Consider the following 22,360-nt stretch of genomic DNA (forward strand, 5'->3'; position numbering starts at 1 on the left):
GCAATCATAAGTGTGCTTTCGACACACTTATGCAAATTTGCATTTATCCCAATGTTTACAAATTCCTTTAGAGCACTTATGCCAGTACGCACTTATGCCAAAGTTTGCAAACGCTTTCAACATACTTATTCAAGTTAGCACTTACGCCAGTTTGCACTTTTGTAGATTCGCTGTTATTAAAATAATCAAAATTTGGAACATCTAAAGATGCAAAAAGGAGTTCTACGCATCGGAAAAAGCTATTCAAGACCTGAAAAAGAAGTGCGAGGAAAAAAACCAGACGAATGAATATTTTTAGAGCGAGCAGGGACAGATACAATAAAAGGATACAACTTTTCTGAATGACAGGTCGAGCGAAAATAAGTTTTGATTGATGAAGCTAGAGCTAATAGCTCCTTTGAGCAGCGACCATGAGAGTATTGTAGATAAGAGAAAAAGATGCAACTTTACAACGATAGGAAAAAGGCTCAAGCTTGACTGATAGAGCAGTTGTAACTAAGATAACTATGCATTATTGAACCTAAAATTATATATACACGTAAAATAAAACCGAAATTTTAATCAGTAAATTAATGATTTAACCTTAAGAAATAATCAAACTACGGTTATAGTTCTATAATTAGAAAAAGGAAACATTGTATTAGCAGTTGCAGCCTAAACAGATCACAAGTATAATTTTATTCGTACACTGTTTTATAAAATGTACCGTAGCCAATTAAGTTAAGAACTTAATGTTTATGAACAAAATAATTGTTGTGTCCTTTACCTCACGTTTTAATTAAAATATGAGATTATTTACTAATTAAGCGCTTGGACTCAGGGTTGATTTTTCTTCTCTCCATCCAAAAAAATTGTTTTAGTTTTTAAAAAAGTTTTCTTTTTTTATTTGCATATTTAGTAGTATGATCGTTTTAACGGTTTTATCTAGAAGAGGAAGAGCGTAATTAAAATAACTAGCCCAAATGGGTAATTCCGCATCAAATCACCCAAAATTTAGAAAATTTTGAACCATGGGTCTTCAAATTTTTTAAAAACCTCTTAGGCTGTTGCATCTTAAAAAAAAAAGTTAACATATAAAATTTTAGCTAAAAATGTTGAGAGGTTGGCAAGATACTTCATTTTTAATACTGACCTGGTTTCCTAAAATGACCCGGTTTTTATAACACTCTGAAAAAACATTTTTCTTAAAATAATAAGAAATAAAAATGGCAAAAACATGAAAATAAACATATATAATGTTTTTTTGATGCTGAATTCAATAAATGTACTTTAAATGCTAAAATATAAAATGAACATGCTTAAAAATTAATAAAACAACTAGTTTCTATAAAACAACTTTGGGGCCCAATATCTCAAAACACCCCCATCAAAAAAAGTTTTTTTTTGCTGTTAATATTTTCAGCTTTTTATAATCTTACTAGGCACAAAAAATCTAACTGGAAAAACGACTGAAACATACGGAACTTTAATTTCAAAGGTGTATCAAATTTTCAATAAGCTATTTTAAAAAACTTTCAAATAGAATTCTGTAAAATTTTATATTTAGTTAAAAGACTCCTTAAAAAAAAAAAACAATTTTGTTATATTTAAGGAAGTCTTAATTATATGATAACTTAGTTATTTGAACTTAACAACTGAAAAAAACATCCTGTTTTGTTTTATATAAAAACTGAATTAGTGTGATATGGATGTGCATTTGTTTTTAAAATTTTGACAACTTTTGTAAAAGTTTATAATAACTAGTTTATAAAAAGTTCAGTTAAAAAACAGCATTTGTAAATTTTATTTAAATTTTAACAAATTAACAATTTGATATATATATCAAATTGTATATATATATAAATTGTATATATATATAAATATATCTATAAAGAAAATTAACAATATCTATCAGTGTAAAAAATTATACAACAGTGGGATTCTGAAAAGGTTTGAATTACTTCTATATTAAATTTTTTTTTTACTAAAAATTAAGTAGGAAAATTATTTTATTTAAGTAGGAGAATTCTTTTAATTAAGTAGGAGAATTCTCTTTTTTTTAGGAAATACATTTATACAAAGTAGTTTATTATAAGATGTGTTCTATTGGGTTAATGACATCAGATGCATGCAAACGCCAACACGGTGTTATTGGAACTTTAGGCAACGAAGAAAAAATAGCTATATCATTACGCTGTAACATTGAAATATCAAACTTAACAACATTATGTGAAAAACATGCTACAAATTATTTGAAAATGTATCCTTTATGGCAGAAAGCATGCTGTGATCCATTCAAAAAACATACAAAGAAAATTACAAGTAAGTAAAAGTGGAATTTAAGTATTTTAATATATATATTTTTTTAATTTGTGTTTTCCAAAGCATAAACAATGTTTTAAACAATTGTGAAGATAAGCTATATACAACTATACATACAATTATACTATATACAAAATACATAAAGCTATATGCAATTATATATACAATTCAATTACTTTTAGAAAATCTTAGAGTAGTTACGATAAATGAGTCACAAGACATGATGAGAAGTAGCTTAAATATTGCTCCTGGGAAGAAACTTTGCAAACCCTGTAAGCAAAAGATTGCCAAAAAAGCAGATCTTAAAGAAGAGAAGCAAAGTCAGGGTGAACAAGATGAAGATTTTCTAATATCATCATTCAAATCAAAATACAGGAGATCAATGAAGAACTTGAAAATTTTAATATATCTCCTCTAAAATCTCATTCAAAGTCATCAAAATATATACTCTCAGAAGGAAAGCGAAAAATTGCGCGCATCAACGAAATGGTAAGTAACCTTACTAGAAAAACTGAAAGTCAATTCAATGTTTCCTCAAAACTGTGTTATGAACCAAATGACATTAAAAAGAAGGCTGAAAACTTTGATGAATTTATGAGCTTGATAAAAGAAAAAATTATATGTTCTGACAAAAGAACTATTGTTCAACTTCTAACACTGGCACCCCCAAGTTGGTCAATATTAGAAGTACAAAATAACTTTGCAGTTGCAGAATACCAAGCAAAAAAGGCTAGACAACTTTTTAATAAAAAAGGATTGTTGGCTATCTCATCTTTGTATAAAGGGAAAGTCTTACAAAAAGAAATAGAAGATTCTGTTAAACTTTTTTATGATTTAAGTGATTTATGTAGAACTATGCCTGGAAAAAAAGATTATGTTAGCATTCAAAAGAACGTCCATAAACAAAAAAAACTGCTTTTGTGTAATTTAAAGGAACTATATTTATTATACAAAGAAAACAATCCAGAAATACAAATAAGTTACTCAAAATTTGCTTCACTTAGACCAAAGTGGTGCATTTTGCCAGGTGCAAGTGGTACACATTCCGTTTGTGTTTGTTCTTATCACCAAAATGCCATATTGCTAGTAGATGCTTTAAATATTGGACTAAAGTATAAGGGCTTACTTTCAAAAACTGTTTGCTCAGTAGAAAACAAAGAATGCATGCTTGCACAGTGTGATGATTGTCCTGGTAAAGAACCCCTCACCAAATATTTGTATGAGATTTTTGGAGAATACGAAGATGATTTTGAGATACACTACAAGCAATGGCAAACTACTGACCGTGCAACACTATTAAGTTTAACAGCTGATGTTCCAACGTTTGTTGAACTATTAGCATCTTGTTTTGAAAAGCTACAAGTTCATTCTTTTATTGCTCACTCTCAATCACAGAACCTTAACCAACTGAAACAATATATGGATCAATCAAACATTATCATTATTGGCGACTTTGCTGAAAATTATGCTTTTGTTGTCCAAGATGAAATACAGAGCTATCATTGGAACACCCAATAATGTTCTTTACATCCATTAGTCATATACTATAAAGATGATAAAGGTGAACTGAAACATATTTCTTACTGTTTTATATCAGATGACATTATACATGATGTAACTTATGTGTACAAAATATTCCAACTAATCATACCAATATTAAAAATAAAATTTTCCAATCTGTCCAAATTACATTTATTCACTGATGGTTGCGCAGGACAGTACAAAAATTTTAAAAGCTTTTACAATCTACGTCAACTAGAGAGCGAATTTTGCCTTAAAATTGAATAGAACTTTTTCGCCACGTCCCACGGAAAGTTACCATGCGATGGGATTGGAGGTACTGTAAAAAGATTAACAGCACAAGAAAGTTTAAAACGACCGTACAGAAACCAAATTCTCACATCAGAAGCTATGTATGAATTTTGTTTTGATAAAATCAAAGTTGTTAACTTCATTTACATAAAGGGATTGGACTTACAATTGCAACGTGAAGAGCAAAAAGAAAGGTACACTGGTGTAACAACTCTACCTGGTACTCGTAGCTTTCATCAATTTATACATCTTGGAGATAACAAGGTTGGGGCAAAGAGGTGTAGTACAGACACTAATTATACAATAATCCACAATCTTAAAAAGAAACAAGACATATCTCAACTTGATACTGTCACTTTAGGTTGTTATGTCGCTGTAGTCTGTGATGATAAGTGGTGGATCGGCATTGTAACTAAAACCAACTTAGAAGAAGTTGATGCGAAAGTTAAGTTTCTTTATTCTTCATCAATGGTCCATCAATCTGTTCTAATTGGCCTGAAAGAGACGACTACTGTTTTTTTCCAAACACCAACATATTGAAAAAACTGTTCCACAAGCTTGCTCTAGTTCTGGTAGAAACTATGTGTTTGAAAATGCTGAAATAGAGGAAGTACAAGTAAAATGGGAGCAATATTGTAAACTATTACAAACACAGTCAAAATAACTTTCATCTTTGATACCTTTACAAATCTTGTATATTTAAGTAACTTTTTAAGTTACGATTAACTTTATTTTATTTACAAATATTTTTTGGGAATTTCTTGAAAAAGTAATACATCTTTGAAATTAAAGTTCCGTATGCTTTAGTTGTTTTTCCAGTTAGATTTTTTGTGCCTAGTAAGATTTTAAACAGCTGAAAATATTAACAGCAAAAAAAAAATTTTTTTGATAGGGGTGTTTTGAGATATTGGGCCCCAAAGTTGGTTTATAGAAACTAGTTGTTTTATTAATTTTTATGCATGTTCTTTTTATATTTGAGCATTTTAAGTACATTTATTGAATTCAGCACCAAAAAAACATTATATATGTTCATTTTCATGTTTTTGCCATTTTTATTTCTTATTATTTTAAGGAAAATGTTTTTTCAGAGTGTTATGAAAACCGGGTCATTTTGGGAAACCAGGTCAGTATTAAAATTGCAATATCTTGTCAACCGCTAAACTTTTTTAACTGAAATTTTGCATGCAATATTTTTTTATAATTAGGAATAATGTTTCAAAATATAACACAAAAGGAAGACACATGGTTCAATGGACTGGGTGATTTGATGTGGAATTGCCCAAATGTGACAACAGTAATCCAAACAATGAAAAATAAAAGGTTTTCGGAGGTAGAAAATAAAATCAGAGGTAAGAAAGGACAAGGAAGATAAACAGAAACAATTTCAGCAGAATATAACTTTGCAACTGATTGAACATATGGTTTTCGCGAGAGTAAATAATAATTCAAAAAGGCGTAAAGAAAAGGACAAACTACTCATTCATTGAGAGGATTTCCATTTATTAATATATGTCAACAGTATTGAGGTGGTTGTTTGCAGTAAATCACTGATTTTAACTCCAAAAGCCCCAAACGGTTATGTAGTTAAGATTAAACTAAAGATTGGCTGCCTGTTAAAGCGATCAAAATAGAAAGCCCTTTTGTCAAGACGGGGGTGTAAAATTAAATTGTGAGCAAAAAGGACCACTTCAGATTTAAGATTGTCAGAAATATCATTAATGTAGAATAAAGAAATGTCAGAAAGATCATTAATGTAGAATAAAGAAATGTCAGAAAGATCATTAATGTAGAATAAAGAAATGTCAGAAAGATCATTAATGTAGAATAAAGAAATGTCAGAAAGATCATTAATGTAGAATAAAGAATTGTCAGAAAGATCATTAATGTAGAATAAAGAATTGTCAGAAAGATCATTAATGTAGAATAAAGAAATGTCAGAAAGATCATTAATGTAGAATAAAGGACCAAGAATAGAACCTTGAGGTATCTCAGGTTGCTAAAAATTAAAGAGTGTTGGCTATCGTGAATGACTTTAAAAAAGCTGTTAGAAAGAAATGATTTGATAATTTCAAAAACTTTCCTATATACACCATATGAAGCAAGCTTACGCAGAAAAACAACATGTCAAACATTATCGTAAGCTTTAGATATGTCAAGAGCCATTGCCTTTACCTCGCTGCCTCCATCTAATGCATGATAGAATTTTGCAGTTACAGCAGTTAGTAAGTCAGCCGTAGAACGAGATGATCGAAAACTATATTGACAGTAAATTATCAGACTCAAGATGAGATGTTAGAAATTTGTTGATCAAAAATTCAAAGACCCTGTTAATAACTGGGAACCACAGATGTCATTTTTTAGCAGTAAAAAATCCAGTCAAGTACATATTAAATAGTTTAGAGAGAATTGAAGAGATTTCAAGAGAATACTTTATAAGATTTTGATAGAAATGTTGTCTGGACCACAAAATGTTGAAAGGTTTAATCGAGAAATGCTTTTAGCAACGGAAGCCGGAGTGATTTGTATGTCTAACATGTGGTTACCCAGTTTAAATGCAATGACAGGAAGAGTATGGCTTTTAGATTCATGAGTTGAATTAGAAGAAAAGCTATTTATAAACAGATCTTTGCAAATACCCTTATCCTAGAAAGGTAATAAGATCAGATCCATGAACTAGAGATAAAATGTTCGACTTACTTTCGTTAATGAAACTGAAGATTTTCCAAAAATTTGTAGCGCCCAACTTATGAGGTAAGGTACGATAAAAAGTAAACTGGGAATAATGGAGAAAACCATTAAGTAGAATGCTCGACTTAGAGATGGCGACAAGGAATAAAATCTTTCATATCTGCCTAGATCCAGAGGGTTACATGAAAGGCGCATCTATTAGGGCAGAGAGAAAAGACATTAGCCCAATGACCGTCACGAGAAAATCACGAAAAGATTTTCCAGCCTGCTTTAGAGAAGTTGTCAGGAGAACGAAGAGAAACTGATCACAAGCTATGGTCAGATACAAGGCACAAAACAGAGAGCGAAGGTATGTGATAAGGTCTAATAAAGTCACTAAGTTAACTATTTGAATAAGAGATTAAGAAATATAGAAGTTTTGTGCCAGTAGGGTCAGTAGTGTTAAAATCAAACCATTCAGTGTTTTGAGCATTAATGTCACCAATAGCAGCGATATTGGCAGAAGGGTAAAGAAAAAGGGCATAGTTAATTTAACCAGAAGTTACATCTAAAAGAGTGTAGTCTTGAGAAGGAAAATGATAAAGAACTAAGAAAAAAGTAATAGAGTGAACAGATGCTGAGATGAATAGGATAATGAAGAGGAAGCACATAAAAAAATTATCAAGGGATTCAAACCTGACTTCTCGATAAATATTAGTAAGTTTACGCCCAAGCTAAGTATGTGGCTATTGGAGTCTTTGCAAATCAAAGGATAATAGCCATCCATGCTGAGATAAGAAGAATGAACAGCCGAATTTATATTAGTCTCACAAAAAGCAAGGTAGTCTGATAAATATCAAAAGATGTAAGATTTAACTGATGGAAAGTTACTTCGCTAAGATATATTGAAACAGGTGGGGGTAATGTTTTTTTGTTTTTATTATTTATAGTAACTCAGGGCATGGTTAAAGTTAAAGAAGAACTTGATTTATATAGAGAGTATGGCACCTCAAGCAATGAGCTATGCAGTAAAAAACGGTAATAGCAGGCTAATTAGGGTTGATATTTCCACTTAATAATACGGTAAAAAGCAAAAACGCTATTACTGAAACACAGTATAAGTCACAGTATGATTTTACAGTATGGTATTACATGGTTGGTACGATGTTTTTCGTGCAATTACCGTAAAAGTTCAACACTATGTCCTATAACAACAAAACCGCTCTGAATCGGTCTCCTTTCAATACCAAGGTTACAGATTTTCTTCCTGCTGCTTCAAACATTTGCAATTTTCAGACTAACGAAAAAATAATTAAAATAATAATAATACTCGAACACAAAATATAAACACAATAATAAATCATTAAAAGTTCAATGAACATTTTAATATAAATTTAATGTAATCACTAAAGGAATATTTTAGAGGCAAATATTCTGTGTAGTTGTTTCAGTGAATCTTTCGACAGTATTGTTCTTCAAACAATCACCAAGTAGCATAGCCCTATAATCAATACTACAGGTATCGTATAACGCACGTATATTAGGACTTTCATTTTCGTATAACGCACGTTTTAATTAGACTTTGATTATCCGGTAAAATAATTCTTCTGATTTCTTTGCATAGTCTCAAGTTGTGATAATAATATTAAATATTATAAGAAACCTGTCATTTCATCCATAAATTTTGCATATACGTCGTCTTTCGTGGGTCCTTCTGTATGCTTATGAACCTGTTTTTCCATATTAGTGTTAATATCAGAAGTCATTGCAATCTGTGCCTTTAGTTTTGCTTTATTTTTGCCAGGTGGAAGATTCCTTCGAAGTTTAACAGCCGTTGGCACAAACTTCGTGACCTCGGCTCGTATGTTACGCAACTTTGGAGCAGCCATTATAGTGCGTTGAGTATCTAAATAAAGTAGCTTTTTCGTCAAAATATAAATGTTTTTAAATATGAGCACGACTGGTATGTTTTTAAATATGAACACCAACTTAAAAAAATGACAAATTTTAAAGATTATTAGAATTTTCAGATTAAAGTATACAATAAGATTATATTATGAAAACATGATACGAAAACATGACTATTTTTTGATCAAAAAACTAAAATATCAAATACCTATATAAAAAAAATTCATTAACAAAAAACAATATATATTTTTAATACGTACCTTCTTTCTCTACTTTTTTAATTTCGGGTCCTTTTTCAAATACAGTTTGCGGACCAAACTGAGGTTGTGTTGAGTAAACATTTGCTGCCACGCCAGTCATGAAAGGTGGACGAACTCCTGGAGGAGGTGGAGGAGGCATTCCTAAACATATTAACATAATTTTGTTATAGAAAAACTACTCATGCTTTATCAAGGATAACTACTGGTGGTAATAACAAAAGAAATTATCAGGGTTGGCATTAAAAAACTCGTTAAAAAAAAACCCACCCAATAAAACCCACCTAAAAAAACCCAATAAAACCCGGGTCATATGGGTTTTATCAGGATTTTTTAAAGATATTTTATAATTTTATGAACTATTATAACCAACATTTCTGAAAACATAAACATATTATAGTAGCTATAAAGGAAAATTTTTTAATTCAAATGCAGTATTTTTAATTAAATGTTTTTTCACAATTATATTTTTGGTAACCAAATAAATTAAAAGATTCATTCAATAAGATTTTTTAGTTTGATACATTTTGATAAAAGTTATTATATTTACGATATACTTTTTACAAAGCCAACAAACTATTTTTGATACTGACTATATATTTGTAGAAGCTTTTTTGCCTTTTCACTTCTCTCATAGTTTATTTCTAACTTTTGAACAAATAAAACTAAACTAGGAAAATATTCTTTTAACTAATGTTGAAATAAATTTGCAAAATCCTGCAAGCAATTTTTACTGAACTGATTTTTTGTTTCTTGGGTTAATGATAAGCCACCAATCACTCCACATTATTGTCGATGTAATTTGATCATTTACATCTTAGTATAAAACCTATCACAGTATATTAATTTAAGCAAAATCAACCAAGGTACAAAATCAGGATAATGATTGCAAAGCCATGTTCTGCCTCGTCTTTACCTTATATAAGTTCTGAATAACCAAGTGATAAGTAAAAGTATAATTTAAAGTTAAAAGGTTTAAGAGTAAAAATATTGTTTTTTAGATAAAAAGATCAAGAAAAAAAAAGGTTCTAGTGTTTCAATGAAACGTTAAACCAACCAAGCTGGCCTTGCATGCTTATTTCAATGCAAAACTACAGATTCTCAAAGTCTATATGATTTTTAATGTCAGACTCAATACTTAGTCTAGCCTATCTAATTGTTCAGGCAGCAATGTCTCATGGACTGAATAATTTATTGCTCAAGTTTAAGATTACTAATTCCTTTTGCTTTTTAACTGTAACGAATAACTAGTAGTTGTGTAAACTCTATTTTTAGCTTGTAGGAACTAGTATTCTGTGGTACAAAACTGACTTTATATTGCTAATAGTTGTACTGACATAATGGTTTTTAGTTTTTAGAGTAAGATTCAGTTAAGCGAAAATTCCAGCTTTATTCCTGGAACGTGACCAAATATCAGTTTTACAATCTCAAATTGATCTAACCATCTAGTGCCAAATATGCCATTTGGCAAACAAACAATACACTTTGATAATACTTTGAATAAACTGTATATTGTTTGCACATTTCCGAAGTAAGCTATGGTTCCTGGAAAACATTTAGCAACATATTACCACATAGGTTGAGTGTGTGGCAGCCACAAGGAAAAAATATAAAGGTAGGCACACTGTTCTTTTATTATTGCTAGTGCAAGTTTTTTTAAATTTAATACTTTTTAACATTGGTTTAGCAACTTACCATAGTTACCATAACAAAATTTACCAAGTTACTAAAGCAAAATTTACCAAGTTACTAAAGCTAATGACAACTTTTATAAATAGACGTCGCTTTAATATCATCATTATGTAGTCTACAATCTTTACTCGACATATTTGTTTCTATAATGACCGACGAAGCTTGCGTTTTAGAAAATTCGAAGATTGCTGGTTGCTAATCATTAATTAGGATTTGCCCATGGCCTACAACTTGCAGTAATTAATGTTCTTTATAAAAAAAAAGAACTTGCAACAAACTATCAAGAATTTGAAGAATTTCTGACAGTGATGATGACAAAATTTCTGACAGTGAAAACGCTGGTTTCGACTACTAACGTACCTAAGTTTAGTCTTAGTTAAATCTTATATAAGACAATTTCGAGATAAATTTTTTCATGCTAATTAAACCATCCTATGAATTGATGCATAAATGTTATAACTAAATGTTCATTTTATTATTTAAAACGAATTTATTAAAAAGGTCAAATGCAGCAGAGCAAAATTTTTTTTTGAAAAACGTCTCAAAATTTTTTTTTTGAAAAACCATAATATAAAAAAAACAACAATGAATCGTATATTATTTAAAAAAAAAGAAGTAATTACTTTACTTAACTTTTACTATTTTTTTACTATTTTATTAGTAGTAAACCATCTATGATAACTTAAAAAGACTGGTTATCACACATCCTGGACTAGAGTAAAAAATCCAAACTAAAGAGACTTGCAAACAATGGAAAAGGGGTCAGCGAGAAAAAAATTGGATTTTAAACTCGATTTAAATCAATTGAGAATTGGTCATCAATAAAAGAAAGGAAGAATTTTCAATATGTTCCCTTAGTGGTAAAAGTCTCTTTTCCCACAAAGGGAACACAAAACTAAGAATGTGAAATGCTGTTTCTAAATGCCATATGTCTAAGCAATTGGTTTGTACTTACTATTGATGTATTGATTACTACAAGGCTGTAGCAATCAATACATCAATCTGTGTTGGTAAATGTTGAGTGAGACAACTTTTTCTATACACAAGTATCATACAAACTTTTTCTATTTATTTTGGCTCGATTTAGAAAGTTATTACTCTAAAAATTCAATGGACAAACATGTTAATTATGTTGATAAGGAATCCAACCAACCAAATGTGTCTCAAGCACAGCAAAATGAGAACTTTTGAGGGCAGTTGGCCTAAAAGATTTACGAGGGATGTTGGCTTCATAAGAAAAAGTCTTGGTTGATCGCATCAAATTAAAACTAAAAGAAAGTTGATTTGAATTTTTTACAGTTGACTATGAAAAGTGTCAAAGCAAAATTGAAATCTATCGCAGATGATGGAGATAATGATTGCAGATAATGGAGATAACGATCACAGAAGATGGAGATAACGAGATGATGGAGATTTTAAATGTGAAAAATAACTGATTTTTATTCACAAATAAGTATTTTGATTTAGAAAAAAATCCAAATTAAAATTCTTTAATAGTTTACAAGATATTAAAGCTTTTATTTGTCCAATAATTTATGCATCACTCATTAAACCTAATGTGGTATCTGAGTATATTAGTAATTCTTTGAGTAATTTAGAAATTACTCAAAGAATTACTAATTCAAGAGGAACTTGATAGTGTTGTTAAAGAAAATCACCAATGCATTTAATAAGATATGAGATGTTGTCATTAAAAATGATATTATTTGAAAATAGTGGGACACATGATGATAATTTAGTAGAGCTTAATCATTTCCAATGACCATGAAATTGACAAGTGTCAAGGCTGAGTGGGCATCTTCTTCCGCTAAACTGTTCAGTGAAAAAATTAATACTATCATAGTATATGCCGAATATAACTAATTAATATTACACACGCAAACACGCATATGTATTCAGCTTTTTTCTGAGTTGCTCGGGGCCAGACCTAAAGAGTATCCGAGGTTAAAAAGTATTTTGAAGCCTAACCTAATTCATTTAATTTAACTCTTTACCGCACAGTATTAGAGGATTTTGTTGACTGATGTTCGATGATTTCTTGCAACTATATTTTCATTAAAAATGGAGCTTTTTAAATGAATATTTTTGCAAATTATTACATAATGATTAGCCAATCAGAAACAATATCTGGAAACTCTTTAGATTGTAAATACAAAACTGAGGCTTTTAAGTGTGTAAGTTTTTCTAAAAGTGCTTCGCAAAAAAAATGTAATATTCCTCTAGATAAACGTTTTTTGTGTTAGCTATGATAATGAAAGTGGTTTTGGATTCTTTTGTTAGTGGTCGCGATTTGGATTCTTTTGTTGGTGGTCACGGTTTGGATTCTTTTGTTGGTGGTCGCAGTTAGTGAAGAAGAAGAGGAGTTGTTTGGAAGCAAAAGACGAAATTGTAAAGTGTGTTCACTCAAAAAAAAAGAGAAAAGATTTTTTCCTACTGTGATGCATCTCAGTACACTGTTGCCTTACACTGCACTGCAGCAAAAAATTGTTTTGCAATACGGCAGATTTTCATAAATTATTTAGTGTAAGTATTTATTTTAGAAGTATGATAGATTATTTAGTGTTTTTTCTATTTTATACTATTATAATATTATTTTTTCTCTTTTTTTGCTAATTTACCCTAAAATAATTAACCACTGGCAAATTCATAACAAATAATATTATATAGAACATCAAAAAAATAATTATCAACAAAAAATTTTTGGTATTCCTATTGCCCATTTATTAGGCTTTATTTCTATAATATATAATTTTTACATTTTAGGACTTTTACTTTTAAATATATTTATGTTTTTGTAAGACTCCTTAAAAAGTTGCAATTTAAACTTCAAAATTTCATAAAAATATTTTTTCCTTGATTTATACACTCATGCGCAATATACCACGCAATACTTAATAATTATAATTTTTTTAATAGATGATCCATAAACAAAACATCATTCACATTCAGAAATATGGATGCCATAACCTTGCCAGTTGACTAACCCAATTGTTACTAAATCACCTATCTTATGCAACTTCACTCTACAGTCTTCAAAAACTAATTTTTGTACCAATATATAAAATATACAAATTTTTTATAAATATTTCATATTTTTGAATTTTCTGTGACAAAAGTTGATTACTAGTCTGTGTCTGTGCAACTGTGGTTTAACTTAGCATAACATTAAACAACAGATTATTTCCCTGGTGCAGAGTATTAGTAACAATTAATAACTCACTGCTCAGCACCATTGCTTAGCAGATTGAATCAATAAAGAAGAGGAAAAAAAAGAAAAGAGAATCAATTTTTTTTCTGCTACACTCATACTTTTAAATCAAATGATTTATGTACACACATTGTAAATATCTTTATATAATTTAGTCAACATCATTTAGTCAATACATAAACATTGACATGTATAAAAAAAATATATATATAAATATATATATAAATATATATATAAATGTATATATATATATATATATATATATATATATATATATATATATATAAATATATATATATAAATATAAATATATATATATATAAATATATATATATAAATATATATATATAAATATATATATATAAATATATATATATAAATATATATATATAAATATATATATATATAAATATATATATATATATATATATATACATACATATATATATATATATATATATATATATATATATATATATATATATATATATATATATATATATATATATATATATATATAAGTGAGGTTAGTATTGCGGTGTAAAATACAAAAACTCTGGTTCGTATGACAGTGCTCAATATTATCAAATAATAGAGCAATTTATACTTTATGTAATTAAATGAATAAAAACAACTAAATAGCGGGACTTAAAGTTTCATGCCCAATGGCAATCATCAGCCGTGAATACTGTGAATACCGTGGTATTCACAGCTGATGATTGCCTTCGGGCATGAAACTTTAAGTCCCGCTATTTAGTTGACAAGTAATAATAAATTGAGCTCACTTATTTTTATAGTTTTTTTAGGAGAAACTTATTTTTGTGCATGCATTTAGAAATCAATTCCAACTCTTTGTTTAATTGTGTTAAATGTTTACTTTGTTTAATTGTGTTAAATGTTGTTTGAATGTAGACATCATGTATGAGAGTATGTAAATTATTATTTTATAAAAATCAATATAAATTTCTCTTAATACTAAATTTATTTTTTAAAAGAAATTTTTGCTGGATTGTTGTGACCAGCGTCTTCAGCCTTTTTTTTTATATCTTATTTTTAAACCGGCAGTTCTATTTTATGTCAATGGAATGGTTTCACTTTTTTCTAGCGTAAGTCACCATTACGTATCCAATGATTTCATTACCTTGGGTATCAATATTGTCTCCCAAATTACGTAAGGTGTTTAAGAAGGTAGGATATAAAACGTCTTCAAATCAAACCTGAACCTAGAGGCAATATTAACATCAAAAAATAAATCCAAACTACAAATAAACAGCCACCCAGGAGTCTACCTATTAAATGTCATTGTAGAAAAAATATAGGTGTATATAGGTGAAACAAAAATGCAAATAAAAACATACATGCAACAACACGAAAACAGTACAATAGGAAATAAAACAGAACGATCTGCATTAGCCACACACATGAGACATATAATAAGATATAAACAAAAAAAAAAAAAAAAAAAACTTTTAAGCTGAAGATGCTGGTCACAACTATCCAGCGAAAATTTCTTTGAAAAAATAAATTTAGTATCGAAAGAAATTTGTATTTATTGATGTTTATAAAATAATATATATATATATATATATATATATATATATATATATATATATATATATACATATATATATATATATATATATATATATATATATATATATATATATATATATATATATATATATATATATATATATATATACACACACACACACTAAAAGTATAAGTATTGGGTATAAAGAACATTTATGATAGAAAATAATTAATTTGTAATTAACCTTTATCTTTGTCTAAAAAATTCAAAATTAAAAAAAAACAGCAAAAGATTTTATTGTAAACCTAGGCCCTCAATAGAAGATATATATATATTTTATACAGTAAAGTTTTTTTTATTATTTTACAATTTTGAATCATTAAAAACAGTATTTCATAATTAAAATATTTTTGTATACAAAACAAACCTGGCATTCGATTTCCAGAAGCCATGGGGGGTAGACCTGGCGGAGGTCTAGGTAAACCAGCTGGTGGACCTTAATAAAAACACAATTACAAACAATAACAATTACAAATACAAAGTAGACTTTTTTAAAATAATAGAAACTAATCACATAAATCATACCTGGAGGCCTTCCGGGTGGTGGACCAGGTGGCATCATTCTAGGATTTCCAGGAGGAGGACCAGGTAGAATTATGCCTCGAACACTACCTTGGAGTTGATTCTATAATATTAGGTAATACACTACAAAACTCTAATAAAAGTTAACTCTAATATATTTTTTTAAATATAGTTATAAAACAAAAAAGACGAATAAAAATAACTCAATACTTGATAAAATTAATTAATCAAATATACAACAATAAAAATTTACAGTATAGCGACAAATTTTTTTATAAATATTTTTAAAAATCTATTTACAAAACGTGACATTAAAAAAATATTTTTTGAAATAACTTGATGGGCATATGATGAGTGCCATAACTAATTTTGAAACCCTAACATATATGTTATATTGAGTATGTAAACACATATTATGTTAAATATTTTTAAGAATATAACAATCTATTTTATACTGGAACAATTAAAACAAATATTTCACAATACAAAAAATATTTCACAACCATACAAAAAATATTTCACAACCAAAAACAACAAAACTTTATGGCTCAGAATCATCAGCAATCATTTTAAAATGCTTGTGCAATAAAAATAAACTACTACTAGGAAAATTGAAGTTTAAAATAACACTTACAGGGTCATGACCAGCCATTTTTAGTAACCTTTGTCTGGTCGAGAGTGATTCATCCCTTACATAAATTTCATTATCTTCCACTGTTTCATCTTCAAAACGTACTTTCCGTTTACGATATTCAGCAGCTTCATCTGGAAAAAATGAAAAAGCTCACAAATCTGTATTCCAAGAAACACATCAGTCTTTTTTTTGAAAAATACTTACACTCTTCAGCATCAGAGCCGTCTTCATCATACTCCTGGTCATGAACTTCGTGTTCCATATCTTGGAATTCATGTTCTAACTTTTCTAACTCTGCAATAACATCGCTTTCAACTTGTGCTTTGCGCCGATTCTTAAAACAAAATTTAAATTTCTAAACTTTATAATGTTTAATATATAAACATTGTAATACATAATAATTTATATCGCAGGGTTAGAAACAGCTATCAGACATTATTCAACACTTAACTGGCAAAATCCCTTAAGCAATAGACAATTTGTCCACAATCTATATCATTTTAGTGTGCTGATTTTGTATAATTGTTGATTTTATATCATTAAAAAATAGACTATGTTATAAAAACTCATGTTTATAATTATTTTTCTAAAACTCAAAAAACAAACAATTGGCAAACAACATTTTAAAATATCCTTTAACTAATTGTTTTATGTTCCACAACGTATTTAGGAAAATAATTTTATATTAACTTAATATTAATTTGTTCTTAATTTAAGAATAATATGCTTTTTTAGGATTGCAGACATGAAGGAAAATGAGGATAGATATGAATGACTTACTAATAAAAGACAATTCAGAACACTGCTGTTCTGAATCGCCTTTTATTAGTACATTATTGAGTTCAAATTTTGTTTTTTCATTTTTTTCTGTACTTTATCTGTAAAGATTTCAATAAATTTCTTATTGCAAAAATTTAAACTGTTTTTCTTTTATAAACCAATATACTCAAGACCAGATAAGTTGCATAAATAAGTAAAGCCAGTTACTTTGCATCTTAAGTAGCATTCTTATATATTTGAGTTTTAAATATAAATAAGATTTTTATTTATATTTAAAATACAGTTTTTGTATTTTTAAGATCTTAAAAAAACAATTATCAACGTATTTTTAACTTCAAATATTTTAAGAATTATTCTAATATTTATCCACTACAAACGTTTTATCATAATAGATAAATAAGCATAAAAATGAATGTTGGAAAACAATTTTATTTTCTTAAATTAAGAAAAGTTTAAAAGGTTCAGATGTTAATCATATTATTACTGCCTGAATAATTAGATCTCCATTTTAACAAAAATATGTATATCCTTTTCAAAATTATTAACCGAAAAATAAATATAAATTTAAAGGGGATAAAAAAAATGTGATTCAAGCCACAAAGATCAAACTTATTAACTCATTCATGTAATATAAATATCAACCTTATTAAAGAATCAGCACAAATATTTGTTGCAAAATAGTAAAAATAAAATTTAAATAATTTTTTGGTTTAAATCATTAAAAACCAAAACTCATTTTAAAAATTAAAAAAATAATATAAAGTATACCATTTCTTCTTCATTATCTATTCCTTGATATTCCGGACTTGGTGGAGGGGGATTTCCAGGAGGAGGACCTGGAGGTATAAGTCCAGGGGGTAAACCTGGTATATGAGGTATTCCATACTTAGTTGATGAATAACTAGGCGGTTGAAAACTAAAAAACAAGATAAAAATAAAGTTAAACATTAAACATTAGATAAGCAAGACTTAAATCTTTTACAAAAATAAGTTCCAAATTTCATGTTCATGAAATCAAATGACATTTGAAAAATAAAAAATAGACACTTAAGTCAGTAAAAATAAAACTCTTGGTAGCAAATTATTATCTTTTGTTAACACCATTTAATTTTTGTTTCTACTTTTTAGTGTTTATTGCCAACAATTTGGTTATCTAACTGAAATTTTGAAACCGAAAAATTTTTTAGTGCAATGTGCAAATATATATTTTGAAAGAATAGTTTGAAAGACTGTGTCACATTAGTACAAATTTTACATTAGCGCATAAAACTATAATTTATTAAAAGTATGAAAAATCATTCAAAAAAAGAAATATTATATTTTTTTATAGTTTGTGTAAAATAAAAATAAATTTAACTTGTACCAATATAAAACAAACTTATGGAAAAAATAGGGATTGGCAATAAAAATTGTTGATTAACTTTGGAATACTTTTTTTTTTTTTTTATAATTCACCTCCCCAAGGCTGAGAAGGCCACTACAGATGAGGAGGCTACTTGTGGTTATAACCCTCTCTCAAATCTATAACTCCGAAACATGAACCTTGACAAACAAGGCCACTGCGCGGAGAAACAAGTTGAGCGCGTTACTACCAGGGACGTGGTGGGAATCAAACTCGGAATAAAAAATTAATTATACTTAACAATAACTATTTTATAATAATGATCATTATAATGTAATCTGTATATTTATATAGTCACTGTAAAACCATTAACACATATCTCAAAAAATCTAGGTTTTATGGATAAACAAAAAACTGAACAAATCCTATGATTGAAAACTCAGAATTATTGAAGTTCAAGTTTGAAAGAATGCATTTCTATTGATATTTGATTTACAGGGTTTTCACCGTCAGAAGATATATATGGTAAATTAGAGTGTACAAATGGTAAATTAAAAATCATTGAAACCACAAAATTATATTGTTTGGGATACATAGTGATGACTTTACACTGACTTTAAAATAACCTGTTTGTCCATTTTAATTTTTTTAAAGTATATTTTGTATTTTTTTTAAGTATCATAAATTTTGTTTGTTTGTTTGTAAGAAATACTTTTGTTAAACAATTCTTGGATGACATACTAAAGGATTCAATTGTATATAAAAACATTATTGAACATAATAACAAAAATTGTCAATAAAACTGCAATAAATCAAAACTGGTGGGAAAAAAAAAAATTTCTGCAAACTTCTTTTTTAATCAATTTAACAAATTTGTTGCAGAATTTGATTGGAACTCTTCTTCAAATTGCATCTAACCCTTGCTTTAAGCTTTTTATGGATCTTATATGAAGCTTGACTAACTTTGTATGTCCAAGCTCATAAAAATTCCATTAGATTCAAGCCACTTGATAGAGCTGGCCAGCGCAAAAAATCTAAAAACTTTGTTTTCCTTAATCCATGCTTTGACTGTACAAGTTTGGGTGCACTGTCGGATTTATTTTTGTCTTTGTATTAGTATAATTTTAAACATTCTTCAATAAATCTTTACTTTTTTTCTTTACAACTGTCTAAATATGCTTTGTTCAAAAAATAATTCTCTATTATACTAGTGTACTTCATTTTTCATTTTACAGTGAACTTTGGCGTTTGTGTGTACCATTTGGCAAATTTATATGCCAATGTTTTAATAAAATTAAAATTGGATGTGAAATAAATGTGGTTGTTATGAAAATACTAATGCATGATCTGAGAAAAAAATTTTTAAGTCAAAGACCTTTAGTATTGTTTTTAGATGAGTTGATAGATGTTAACTGATTAGATGAATTGAAATGATTAGAACAACTAATGTGTAATACAATGGGTATTACACATTAGTTTGTTGACTTCACTTTCAGCAAGGCTAAAAGCAGCAAACATTTAAGTTGGGATTTTCTAAAAGCATAAAGCATTTGTTTATATTATATACTTAAAAATCCCATCGTAGCATATGATACATATAAGTTTAGGCATTTTGTGTTAGTTTAAAAAAGAGAGGATTTATATTATCACATTATAAACATCCAAAACCTACATATGTTATCAATTTAAGTTTATTGTAACATACACTTTGGTCATGCTTATTTAAAAAAATTTCGTGTTTTCAGACCTTAGGGACTAACCATAACTTTTTTCAAAATATTTTCAGAAATTGTACATAAAAAGAAAAAAGAAAATTTATTACTTTAATATATATATATATATATATATATATATATATATATATATATATATATATATATATATATATATATATATATATATATATATATATAAATATACACACACACATATATACAGACCTTGGACATAGAAAATATGAGATGGGCAATAATTTGCTGGCCTTAATCTGTTAAAGGTTGGTATAATGTTGGCAAAAAAAAAAATTGATAATAAGGTTTTACTAGAATATGGTTTTACAAAATACTCAAAACCTGAGGGCTTTTTAGTATTTTGATAAATTGCTTTGGCAAAAAAGTGCCAAGGCAATTTATAAGCTGCACTTTGCAGATAGGCACCTTGTTATTCTTTTTAATTTTTGTAGTCATTAACTAATTTAGAGTTGTAAAAAAAGTTGTTAAATAACTTTAAGAAAGAAGGGGGATATTTCAACAAAAAAGCTATAGAAGAAATCTATTTCTCTAGAAATATCTCTAGAATATCTCTAGAATTTCTCTATTTAAAATAGAGAAATTCTAGAGATGGTGTCTCGATAAAAATACTCATCTTGGGCAGATGTTAAATACATCCGGCTACTGTCTTGTAGAAGGCCTCCTGGGCAAAGACTTAAGGGGTAAACAGATTCTATCTGTTGACCAGCCTCGCACCCCTTCTTCATCTATTAGGCTAGCGCAGATGTATTTTTAATACATTTTTTCCAGTTTAGGATGTTGAATGCTGGATCTTCTTGAATCAATGCATGGGTTCTGCTAATATCTCTGTTTTTATGGCAACTCATTTTATTATCTCCTAATGAGGGCATAGCTCTAAAATTCAGTTTTATGGTTCTGAGGCCGGCTGGTAGTCAGGCTTCCCAAACTCTGTGGTAGCTCTCAGAGAGGCTGATTCCATCAACGGCTGAAAAATATCAAAGTATTAACAGTGCCATGTTGCACATGGATGGTGTCCCTGTTGTACTTTTGGTGTGCATTGCCGAGACCACATTTGGAGCCCTTTGTTATGGTTTAGGGCTTATTAATAGTAATGAGGCAATTGTTTCGGCTATTAAACAGTGTTCTGAGTACAATCTAGCTCTTCAACAAATTTAAAAATGAATCAAAAACTATAAAAAACAAAAAATCATCATCGCAAAGTTCTCTAAACCTATCATTCATTAATATTCGTGGTCTTCAAAGTAACTTTTCTTCTGTTGAGCCTTATCTCTTGCAAAGTTCACCAGACCTACTTGCTCTTTGATAGACTAATTTGAGTTCAGCTGTCTCATCTTGCGATCTTAGTGTTGATGGTTATCTTCCTTTAACTCGTAAAGACTCCAATAGTCACATGCTTGGCCTGGGCATTTACATTCGTAAGAATTTCCCCATTTGTCGTGAAACTAGGTTTGCATCCAGACTATTCATTCAATTGCTTTCGTTTAGCACCACTTTACTCTATCGCCTTTCTCTTTGTTCTATATTGCTAACCTTCATCTCAAGACTGCACTCTTTTTGATGTTATTTCTGATCAAAGTCACGGATAACAGCTAATATAGCTGTTATCGGTGACTATAATGCTCACCACTCTGAATGGCTTGGCTCTAGTGTCAGTGATTATGCAGGCATTAAAGCCCACAACTTTTGCCTTTCTCAATCCCTAACTCAAATAGTCAACTTTCTAACTCGCTTTCCAGACAACCTGAATCATTTACCTTCTCTACTCAACTTATGTCTTGTTTCTGATCCTAGTCAGTGCTCAGTTTCTCCACATTCACCCTTAGGTGCTTCTGATCACAGTTTGATCTCTCTAAAACTAATATCTCATTCTTCATCAACTGAATCCCCCTATT

General features: G+C 28.7%; 2 protein-coding genes across 2 annotated transcripts in view; one reads left to right on the forward strand and one right to left on the reverse strand.

Annotated features, from left to right (window-relative positions):
* The first annotated feature begins 2,075 nt into the window (after window positions 1–2,075).
* On the forward strand, window positions 2,076–2,719 carry LOC136083139 (ARL14 effector protein-like). Its single transcript, XM_065802547.1, has 2 exons — window positions 2,076–2,301; window positions 2,484–2,719. Exons 1-2 carry the CDS (start codon window positions 2,076–2,078, stop codon window positions 2,717–2,719), a joined length of 462 nt encoding a protein of 153 aa, XP_065658619.1.
* A 5,373-nt stretch (window positions 2,720–8,092) lies between these two features.
* LOC100214421 (WW domain-binding protein 11) overlaps window positions 8,093–22,360 on the reverse strand; it is a 58,710-nt gene continuing 44,442 nt past the window's right edge. The window contains exons 8-14 of the mRNA XM_065803263.1: window positions 18,144–18,291; window positions 16,800–16,929; window positions 16,596–16,726; window positions 15,965–16,064; window positions 15,807–15,875; window positions 8,949–9,089; window positions 8,093–8,686 (exon numbers count right to left, since the gene is read on the reverse strand). Coding sequence (XP_065659335.1) covers window positions 8,433–8,686; window positions 8,949–9,089; window positions 15,807–15,875; window positions 15,965–16,064; window positions 16,596–16,726; window positions 16,800–16,929; window positions 18,144–18,291 — 973 coding nt within the window. The 3' untranslated portion in view covers window positions 8,093–8,432. The remainder of the gene's footprint in view (window positions 8,687–8,948; window positions 9,090–15,806; window positions 15,876–15,964; window positions 16,065–16,595; window positions 16,727–16,799; window positions 16,930–18,143; window positions 18,292–22,360) is intronic.

Source organism: Hydra vulgaris, chromosome 08, assembly GCF_038396675.1.
Source record: "Hydra vulgaris chromosome 08, alternate assembly HydraT2T_AEP".
Classification (NCBI taxonomy): domain Eukaryota; kingdom Metazoa; phylum Cnidaria; class Hydrozoa; order Anthoathecata; family Hydridae; genus Hydra; species Hydra vulgaris.

Coding starts and splice junctions, on each gene's coding strand:
- LOC136083139 (XM_065802547.1), top strand. CDS start 2,076: ATGTGTTCTATTGGGTTAATGACATCAGATGCATGCAAACGCCAACAC. Junction 2,302..2,483: donor ACATACAAAGAAAATTACAA/GTAAGTAAAAGT, acceptor AATTACTTTTAG/AAAATCTTAGAGTAGTTACG.